The sequence below is a fragment of the Sciurus vulgaris genome, assembly GCF_902686455.1.
Source record: "Sciurus vulgaris genome assembly, chromosome: 2".
Lineage (NCBI taxonomy): Eukaryota > Metazoa > Chordata > Mammalia > Rodentia > Sciuridae > Sciurus > Sciurus vulgaris.
Genome location: NC_136462.1, coordinates 90,181,440 through 90,192,391, shown reverse-complemented (window position 1 = coordinate 90,192,391; position 10,952 = coordinate 90,181,440). Strand labels below are relative to the sequence as shown.

At 35.0% G+C, this 10,952-nt stretch overlaps 1 protein-coding gene and 1 long non-coding RNA gene across 2 annotated transcripts in view; one reads left to right on the top strand and one right to left on the bottom strand.

Annotated features, from left to right (window-relative positions):
• The first annotated feature begins 171 nt into the window (after positions 1-171).
• On the top strand, positions 172-2,407 carry LOC306654966. Its single transcript, XR_013762140.1, has 2 exons — positions 172-318; positions 743-2,407. It is a non-coding gene; the product is annotated as an uncharacterized lncRNA (long non-coding RNA).
• The window catches only part of KNL1 (kinetochore scaffold 1), a 60,652-nt gene continuing 51,172 nt past the window's right edge, over positions 1,473-10,952 (bottom strand). Inside the window, exons 18-26 of the mRNA XM_079129011.1 lie at positions 10,561-10,635; positions 10,367-10,406; positions 9,195-9,296; positions 8,416-8,516; positions 5,705-5,773; positions 4,980-5,089; positions 4,692-4,810; positions 3,789-3,911; positions 1,473-3,088 (exon numbers count right to left, since the gene is read on the bottom strand). Of these exons, the coding sequence (XP_078985137.1) occupies positions 2,974-3,088; positions 3,789-3,911; positions 4,692-4,810; positions 4,980-5,089; positions 5,705-5,773; positions 8,416-8,516; positions 9,195-9,296; positions 10,367-10,406; positions 10,561-10,635 (854 nt within the window). The 3' untranslated portion in view covers positions 1,473-2,973. The remainder of the gene's footprint in view (positions 3,089-3,788; positions 3,912-4,691; positions 4,811-4,979; positions 5,090-5,704; positions 5,774-8,415; positions 8,517-9,194; positions 9,297-10,366; positions 10,407-10,560; positions 10,636-10,952) is intronic.

The following is a 10,952-nucleotide window of genomic DNA, read 5'->3' as shown; positions in this document are numbered from 1 at the left end:
AGGCAGGGTCACGCCCGCGTTAACGTGACGTCGCCCCGCCCCTCTAGAACCCGCCTTTGATCGCGAGCCTCTTTCGCCTTTGATCGCGAGCCTAGAGATGGGCTCAAGGAATTTGAGGGTGAGTAGTACTGTAGATTACGCTCTTCCCTTTCATCTCAGGACTGTTTCAAACTTCGTGAGTTTTTGCTTTCTTGCTAGATCGAGCACTACAAGTTCCAAGAATTGGTGCGATCGGCCCGGAACTACATCTCCCAGTATGCATCACTGGAAGCTGCGGCTAGCGATCCTGGCGGCTTCCGGAGAAGGGGTGGCGCGAAGGTATACTTGTTTTTCCTGCAGCGTCGGAACTCGAATTCTTGATCTTTCCTGGCGCTGAGCTTCCCAAATTAAAATTAAAAAACAACAACAACAACAAAAAAAACACTCAAAAACCCAAGCCCTACCGATTATTGGTACCTTTGGTTTTCTGATTCAGTAGGTGTGGGTAAGTCTGACGCTGATCTGGGAACCTAGTTTTGAGAGTCATTGCATTAGCTCATAGTCATGTTAGCTTCTCGAGAAACTTTTTTTTAAAATTTATACTCTGGGATTGAAGCCAGGCCTCTTGTACTTGCTCTGACACTAAGCTATACTCCCAGCCCCCAGTTTTCTTTTACTGCCTTTCAGAGACATAAGAATAGCTGTGGTTTTACTTGATTCTTACATTCAGGTCCTGACATATTTTAATCTTATCTGTTTTTAGTTAGGTGAGTGTTGGTAGAAGACTTGGTATTCCCTCTGAGCTACTTCCCCAGTTCCGTTTTTTTTTGGAGACGGTCTTGCTAAGTTGCTGTTGCTGAGGCTGGCCTCAAACTTGGGATCCTCCTGCCTCAGACTCCTGAGTGGCTTGGGATTAGAGGTTTCTTTGGTATATTGTCAAAGGCCTACTGGATATATGGTAAAATACTCCTCAGTTAATTAAGAGACATCACAAAAGATTTCAAATAATAAACTTATTTTAATAGTGCAAAAACAATCAGCTTTCCAATTAGTAAAAGAAAAACTAAACATTTTATGAAAATAGCTGACACTTTGAACAAAGTAAAACACAAATACTTACTATATAAATATTTTAATTATATACTTGAAACCCAAGAAAGCACATATCATCACTACAAATCAAATCATTCTTAGAGTGGGAAAGTGGGTTGTTGCAGTTACCAAAATGAATAAAACAAAATCTCTAATTTTTAGACATACAGGAAAAACAATAAGAAAGCAAAACTTAACTTTCATTGAAAAAAAAAACAACTGATAACTTTAATAAGTTTTTAAAGAAGTTTATAGAAATAGGAAATATCTTTGTCTTTTATTTTTATGCCAAATGAGTTTTGTGTTGATTTTTTTTGTTGTTGTTTTCTTTTTCAGGGGGGTATAACTGGGAATTAAACCCAAGGGTGCTTAACCACTGAGCCACATCACCCACCCTTATTTATTTTGAGATAAGGTCTTGTTAAGTTGCTTGGGACCTGGAAAAATTGCTGGGGCTGGCCACCAATTTGCAATCCTTCTGCCTCAGTCTCCCAAATTGGTGGGATTACAGGTATGTCCCACCATGTCCAGCATTTGTGTCGACTTTTTTTTTTTTAATATTGAGTTTTTTTTTTTAAAGTTGTAGATAGACACAATACCTTTTTAATTTTATTTTTATGTGGTGCTGAGGATTGAACCCAAGGCCTCACGAATGCTAGGCGAGCACTCTACCACTGAGCCACAACCCCAACCCTTGTGTTGACTTTTGAAGCTCAGATCAGGTGATCTTTTAATGTGTAGCTCAGAAGTAAAAACCAATGAAGAGGAGAAAGAACATGGACCCACAGGACTTTAACCTTATCTTAAATTAAAAAGCAAAATTTTAACACAAATTTGTTTAAAAATACAAATAGTTTAGAATTAAAAATAAAAACAGAAATTATCATGATTCAGATTTGACTAAAGTTTGAGTGAAAGTTCTTTCATATTTGTATGCCTCATAGATAATACTGGTCATGTAATAATGGATATACTTATTTTTGTGTATGAGGAGTGTGTGGCTTCAGGAACCAATACTTATAGTAAGTTTATTATTACTGCCAGAAACTAGAGTTTTGGATATGATAGTTTTAAAGCTCATTATTTAAGAAGACTGAAAATCTTGCTTATAATAATGCTCTATAAACCTAGGCAGAAGGCAAACATAATATCACAAACAAAAACAACTTTAATATATTTATATACATGTACTGGGCCAAAATGAATTAATTTTCCCTAGAAAAAAACTGTACTTATCAAGAAAACATTAATAGACACTATAGAATAAAGGGCAAGGCCCCAAGAAAAGATAACAACCAGTCCAATAGCTAAGTGCTATTGCTTTCTTTTAATATCATTTCTGAAGTGGAAAAAAAGGAGGATGAATAGTTTGTGGACAAAAATGTTTTTTTTGTTGTTGTTGAGATAGGGTCTTGCTATGTTGTTCAGGCTGGACTTGAACTTGTGGGCTCAAGTGATCCTCCCACCTCACCCTCCTGAGTAGATGGAACTACCAGGCTGTTGACAGACATATTTCTAAATCCAGAAATATTTGCTAGGAAGAAGCCAGTCTACCCCAAATAATAGTTCTACATATGGGGAACAGCTTTGTTTTTGTCAGTGGTTAATGCCTCCTCTTAAAAGTTACTCCTTAGGGTTATATTAAAGCAGATAGCACCACTTTAGTTAGGGGGAAATTTCCCTAAGTTCCCTATTATACCTTTAGTACAAAGATAAGCAACCTGATAGGCTATATGAAGGCTTTTATCATTCCTAACTATACAGATTCTACAACAAACCATATAAATTAACTATTACATCATCAAAAGGAATTTTACTCTGACCTAAAGACAAAGTTAAATGGCAATAGAGACCGTGACATAGTGTATTCCTGCTTGGTTGTTACAGCTGTGGTCCATGGGTCTAGCAGTAGAAATGGCAGCCCTGAAGTAGATCTTGGTAAATTTGCTTGACTATGTTCTTCAGGTAGTTTTCTGCTAATGGCACTTTAGATATAATGGCAGCAATTTCATCTTGGCTAGAAAGAACAAAAGGTTAATTCATTTTTCTGGAAATTTATACTTGTCTCCAATTCAGTACTACTTACGTTATTGGATATAGTTTCTCAGTTTCCTAAGAGGCACATATGGGTATTTCGGTTAATAAGCAGACTGACTTGTTGAAATGGGATTATGATAAAAAGTTGAGAAATAACTTATGTAATTGTAAGGTATCCAAATCTAGTTGTTTTCTTTAGCTATGAAATTCTAAACTATTATTGTTTGCTGATGGATTTTAATTCTGTCTTCTTCCAGTCTATCAGCAGGGTATCTAAAGTCACAAAATAGATAGATCGCAGTCTAGGAAGAATAAGACATTTATAGGTCTGCTTTCACAGATGAATTGAGAATAGTATTATAAAAACACAGCTTTTTAAAGTGTTTTTAAAGACAAAAAAATTGTTGACATGATCTGGGTTAAGCTTATGTAGAATTTTTTCCTTCTTAATTATTGTTTTAATTAAGTGTTGAAAAGTGAAGAAGGTATAAAGGAATAGATCAATGGGCTCTAGCATCTACTGGAGATAGCAATTAAGGTCACTGACATTAAGAGTAAATTCTCTGAAATGAAGTCAGAAAGAAGTGACATTTAGTTCTCACTACCCATAATGATGACTTTGAGAAATAACAAAGGTAAAAAAGCAGCTGGGAGCCTTATCCTGCTGGCCCTTTACTTACCCAGTGTTTCCAAGGTGATTTTGAATGGTGAAAGGTAATGGGACGAAGGGATATTGGGCTGAGAGAGACAAAGTTACAGCAAACTTTGCAAATGCTGCAGAGCTGGAGAATAAAAGCTTCAATCTATTAAAAAATAAGACCCACAATTAAAAATACATGTATCATGAAATACAAACATATTTTCTTTTTACAGTGGCATGTGAAATTTGGGTACATGTTATTTCTTGTCCTTATCAAATGGACATATCTTATTCTTGTCCTTATCAAGTAAAATATCTGGAACAAGGTATTATAATCTTTTTTTAAATTGTTAGTCAAGAGACACAATAATAAATATTATGTGGTTGGGGATGTAGCTCCGTGGCAAAGCACTTGTCTAATGTGTAATGTCCTTGGGCTAAATCCCCAGTAATATAAAAAACAAACAACTATTTTAATAAGTTCTTAACTAATTATTTGCTGTTATGGGTTGAAATATATTCCTCAAAATTCATATGTTGAAGTCCTAACTGCCAATACCTCAAAATGTGACCTTATTTAGAAATCAGGTCATTGCAAATTTAGTTAGTTAAGATAAGGTTCTATTAGAGTAGGTCGGGCCCTAATCAAATATGACTGATATTTTTATAAAAAGGGGAAATTTGGACACTGAAAGAATACCATGTAAAGATAAAGGCAGGGATCAGAGTTTGTGCATTTACAAGTCAATATAAAAAATTGCCAGAAAGCCGTCAGAAGTTGGGAGAAAGGCATGGAAAAAGATTCTCTCTCACAGCCCTTAGAAACCAACCTGAGTAATACTATGACTTTAGACTTTTATCAACTTTAAGACAAATTTCATTTGTTTAAGCAATCCAATTTGTAGTACTTTATAAGAGCTGCCCAGAGAAATAATATACTTACTCAGTATTATTCACATCTATGTCCATTAGATTATAACTTGGTCCCCATCTCTTTAAAAACTCAATCTCTTCTCCAAGGAGTCTGCAATGGTTTACTATTGGTGAGAGTTCCTGAAGCATCTTAAAAAATAGAAAAAAGATTTCAATGTTTAGTGACTGTTAAAAAGAACTCAGAAAGTTAAATAATTGAATCTATCATTTCAGAATACTATTATATATTCAGAATTTCAGTTATGCTTTGTGGAACAGAGTTTGCTAATTTTCCTTTATATACTTCATCAGACTTTACCTTGGGTACCTGATGCTGTGTTGTACACTTCTTCTTCCAGGATTCCTGCTCCTCAATGTACTGAAAAATAAGCTTATGAACTAAAAGGGAGGAAGGAGGAGCTTTATCCTCTAGGGAAGAAAAAAAAAGCAAGGTATTACTTTATGTAATTCATATATTTTATGTAAGCTAAAAATGCTATATCACATAAGCTAGAAATACCCTCAACCTATTAGGTGCATTTAAGTATCCCCTTCATTTTTATTTTCAACACAATATAACACATGGTGAATTAAATTAGTACCACAAAAACTCAAGCCTTTATCACATACAGAATAGTATTTGTTAAAACCATGGGTTTCAATGTAACATAAACCTAAGTTCATATCCTGACTTCTAATCTGTAGTTTCTTAACATGTAAAGTGGGAAGTAATACCTACCTCAAAATACTGATGTAAGTAACACACATGCTTGACAGAGAGGAACTGTTTATGATAATTTTCAAACTATGGAAATACCTATTATCACTTCAAGAACCAGCAATAATGAAAGTGTCATTTCTTTTAAAATCTGCCCAATATTTAAAACATTACCTAATTTTTATATCTAATCACATTTTAAAGACAAATAATTGATATTAATGTTAATATAATATTTAAATTAGTATGTGAAAGAGTTATGAAGAAGCAATCTGTATCTATAAATTGCCAACAAATTTTAAGAAGCATAAATGTTTTGAACTTACCATCTAATAGAGACTGAAAATTCAAGTCAGTAATCTTCCTGTAAGCCTTGTCCAGGAAAGGGGGACCAACTAAGATGAACAAGAACAGCGTTTCTTTTTGTTATCTGATTTTAAGCCACATAAAACTCAGTACTCTTCTGGGTAAAAGGGTTTTTTCACAGGCAATTGAAGGTTTATCTTTGAGTCACATTCTCTAATATTATGGTAAAAGTTTGCCTGAGATTTTTCAACAACATTGTTAGATCTTTGAAGGAAATTTTATGGATAGAATATACCTCCCCTCCTTTGTGCCCTAACTTCTTCTTCTGTTTTTTTTTTTTTTTTTTTGCAGTACTGGGGATTGAACCCAGGGCCTTGTGCTTGTGAGGCAAACACTTTACCAACTGAGCTATATCCCCAGCCCTGTGCCCTAACTTCTATACAAAGATAAATTTTTTTTTCAGGAATCATATAAGGAACATAGCCATTACCTCGCCACACCTATTATCCCTGAACAAATACACTAAAACGATCAATACTTTTAGTATTGCTCTGATTATTATTATTATTATTAATTTTGGTATAGGGGATTGAACCCAGGGGCACTTAACCATTGAGGAACATCTCCAGTCCTTTTTTAGTTTTTCTTTAGAAACAGGGCATTGCTATGTTACTTAGGGCCTTGCTAAATTGCTGAGGTTGACTCTGAATTTATAATCCTTTTGCTTCAGCTTCTTGACCTGCTGAGATTACAGGTGTATACTATGCATGGTTCCTGGGTCCCAGGCCTTTTTCAATTTTTTGAGACAAGGAGTAACTAAGTTGCTTAGGGCCTAAGCTAAGTTCTTGAGGCTGGCTTTGAACTTGTGATCATCCTGCCTCAGCCTCCCTAGTTTCTGGAATTACAGCTTAGTTATAATGAATTTTAGATCACTAGGTGATCATTCTTCCAGACTCTAGAGATATCATCTGATATCTCTAGAGTCAAATTCTGATTCTTTTCACTTTGTCGAATGCTTTGCTAAATATTTTCTATGTGTTAAGTGGATACTATAATGAGAAAAAGAGACACAATCAACCCACATCCTTAAGAAGGACGTACAAACCACATATCGTGATAAGTGCTATCAAGGAAAATTGCAGAGAGCAATGAAAACATACAATATGAGGGGGAATTGGCAGAGCAGGTAGGTAGGTATAAAAGGAGAGTCATGGAAAACTTTCCTGTGAAATGGACAATTGAGCTGAGCTCTTTAAGGATTATTAGAAATTTTATTAGTGAAGAGGAAGGAAAGAACTTCCAGGAATAAGAAACATCTATATAAAAGTCTTGAGGTAGAATGGAATGACTGAACATGAAAGATCATGATCATTTAAGGAAATGAAAGAAGTTCAATCTGTTCGACATGCAGAATATGTAAGAAAGGTGTAGAATATGAGGGAGGAAAAGAAGGAAAAATTCAATTTATGAAAGGCTTTACAGACTATATAAAATATTTTGATCATCAGTTTAACTATACATGCATGATAAGATTTCCAGTAATCACTACTGCTACATGGAGGAGAATGAATTGGCAAGGAAAAAAGGAAGATCCAGAAAGACCAATTGGAATGTTATCTGGATTAGAGATGACAAGTGACAAAAGAGATAGAGAAAAATGGATGAATATTAAGAAATTAAAATCAGTATGTCTTGAAGATTTTGGGTATATATAAAGAGGGAGAAGGAGATGTAGGGTGATTCTTAAGTTTTAAGTCTGGACTTGGACAGAGGGTAATGCTAGTCTTTCTAAGGAACTTTTAAGGAGAATCAGTTTCAGAGGCTGGGAGACTAAGCTGACCAGTTAAAGAGAAAAGACGTAAAGATACTGACAGGAGCACCCACCTATAATCCCACTGACTCAGGAGGACCACCGATTTGAGCCTCAGCAACTCAGCAAGACACTATGCTACTTACTGAGACCCTGTCTCAAAATAAAAAATAAAAACAGGGACTGGGGTTGTGGCTCAGTGGTAGAGTACTTGCCTAGCATGTGCGCGGCACTGGGTTCAATTCTCAGCATCACATATAAAAATAAATAAAAATAAAGATCCATCAACAAAAAGAATATTAAAAAAAAAGAAAAAGGGCTGCTAAAGATGTAGCTCAGTGGTAAAGTGCTCATAGGTGTCTAATCACCAAAACAAATGGCAACTTTCACTAGCTATGTTTTTATTTTATTTTATTTTATTATTATTTTTATTTTTATTTGGTGATACTGATGTTTGAATTAGGGCCTCCTGCATGCCAGGCAAGTGCTCTACCTGACCTACATCTCCAGACTTTTATTTTATTGTTTATCTAATAAAATAATTTTTCTTGGGCTGGGGTGCAAGTTAGGGGCAGAAAATGGTGCTTGGCATGAGCCTGGCCCTGGATTCAATCCCTAGCACCCAAAAACAAAGGGAAAAAAAAGAATCTATTATCACTAAAGTTTTTTAAAAAACTTTCTTGGGCTGAGGTTGTAGCTCAGTGGCAGAGCACTTGTCTAGCGTGTGTGAAGCACTGGGTTCGATTCTTAGCACCACATGAAATAAACAAAGGCATTCTATCCATCTACAACTACAAAAAAAAAAAAGAACTTTCTTGTGGTATTGAGAATCAAATCCAGGATCTTATACCTGCTAGGCAAGCACTCAATAAGCTACATCCCCAGTCCTTTGCAGATGATTATCTTACTTTCACTACTCACCTACTGGCTCTCCAAAAGTGATGGTTAGTTCTATTGTGTCATAAACAAAGGTAAATACAGCTTGATCATCAGTCCACTCAATGACATCCCACTCAGACAAACTGGAAACAAAAAACAAAAACCACATCTTTTCAAAAGATAAAAGATTAACTTCTTTTTTTTATTTTTGCTGTGCTGGAAACTGAACCCAAGGTCTTGCACAAGCTAGGCAAGTGGTCTACCACTGAACTATACTCCCATCCCGGAGAGAAGAGAGAATTTTTAAAACTACAACTATAGCAGTTGCTGATGTTTTCCCACTGGATTTGGAGACAATTGATATCTCAGTTCAAATATTGTGAATGTACAGTTTTATGCTTTTAAAACAATTACGAACTCAATCTTAGTTGTATATCAGAGAAAAAAAAAGTCTATGCAAAGTGTTAAATATTTTAACATTATTCTATACATAGATACCTCTTCTTCCCTGTATATTTTCACTTTAGTGAAAACTGACTCGTTTTGAAGTTTCACCCTGCATACAGGTTAAAAACCTATAGTGATTGCTAGGCACGGTGGTGTATGCCTGTTGTCCCAGCTACTGAGGAGATATTGTCAGTTAGGATTGCTTGAGCTCAGGAGTTCAAGGTTGGTCTGGACAAAATCTTAAAGCAAGAACAAAAACAAACCCCCCGAAAAGACCTACAACACATTCAAAACATATCAACTGCTCCAGGAGATTCAGATAATGACTAAGACACAGGATAAAATACAAACAAATGTCACCTGCTTTGCCTTACCTCAGCTGATTCAGTAGTTCTTCAGTTCTATTTGTTTGTTTCTGCATAAAGTCTATCTGAGCAAGGGTCTGCTCTTTCTGTACCTCTAGTTCTAAGAGCTTTCTGCAAAACAAAAAACAAAAACAAAATACCAGGTATTCACCGAAAGATATGGCCTTTTTTTTTTTTTTTTTTTGCGGTGCTGGGGATCAAACCCAGGGCCTTGTGCTTGACAGGCAAGCACTCTGCCAACTGAGCTATCTTCCCAGTCCTAAGATATGGTCTTTTTTAAGAGAATTCAAACCATTAACAAAAAGGTTTATGACAAGAAGTCACATGCTTGATGGGTCTCAGGTTAAAAAAAATTATTTATTTTTGGTAACCTTTAATGTAGAAGTAGGTTTACTGAGAAAAGGTATAAATCATTGGCTCTCATATCAGGATTCATGAAGACATCCTTGGGTTACCATTATTTGCTAAAATAATTATTACTTTTTCATATTTTGAAAATGAAAAAGCATAATGTAAGATCATAAGGATGTTCACTTTACCATAAATGACATGTTGCCTGCATTTGATTCTATCAGTTTCTTACAGCTAAACAGAACTTGACCTTTGTTAGTCATTTTGCTAGCACTGATTTAATTTCAAACATTACCACCTGTCAGTGTTTTCAACTGAACTTTTATTGGTTTTGTCATGATTTATATTTAATGTCTTTTAAAGCTGGCAAGATTCACATGTCTAAGAAACATATGCCTCATTTTATATTTATGTATACTTATTTAGTGTTTTTTTTTTTTTTTTTTTTTTGGGTGCTGGGCAATCGAACCCAGGGCCTTGTGCTTGCAAGGCAAGCACTCTACCAACTGAGCTATCTCCCCAGCTCCCGCATACTTATTTAAGTACAATATAAAAATAGTTTAATTCTTGGTTTATTTTCTTTAAAAGGATCCTGACAGTATTCAATATTGGGAAATACTGCTTTGAATTAATGCACTGTAAATAGTAAGTGCTTTAAAAATACTAATGACTAAGATGTGCTTTAGGGTCCAGTTCAGTGGAGCAGAAGCTCTAAGTCAGCTTTAGTCAAGACTCATGTTCATAGTTCTTGTGAGTCTCTAGAAGTAGGAAGTTATTTAGCCTTCTGGAGTTCAGCACTGTATTTTCTAACACTGAGGTTGCAGTCTGACCTTTGAAGCTCCTCCTCTTCTGTTTTTAGCTGTTCTAGTTCTATGAAAAGAAAACAAAACAAAAATGACACATAATACTTTCACAAAAATAATCTATTTTGTTGAAAATTCTGACTTAATCTCTTCTAATATGTAAACAAACTCAAAAGGGCTTTTTTTTTTTTTTAATCTCCTTAACTAATTCAGAAAGTTACCTTTCTCTGCAGCTCTCATTTCAGAATCCCATTCTTCCATAGGATTGTCTTTTTCGTCTTCCAAATTCTTAGTTTCTAAAAGCAAATAGCATGTATTAGAATAACTCAATCAAAATAATTTATTAAATAAGACATGAAAATAATAGATGGTTCAAAATTGAACTGTTGGGAATATTTCACAAACACCACCCATTCCCTGCCAGTAAAGTACTATATATAATTTCATATGAAGATATACTTATCTGGTGGCAGATAAGTGAACTCTGAGCCACAAAGCAGTGATCTCTATTAGCATCTTCTCATGGGCCACTATTTATATACATAATTTGCAGTTACATATTTGTTAGGCAACTTACATGGGTTTAAGTAAAAATATATGAACACATTTTTTT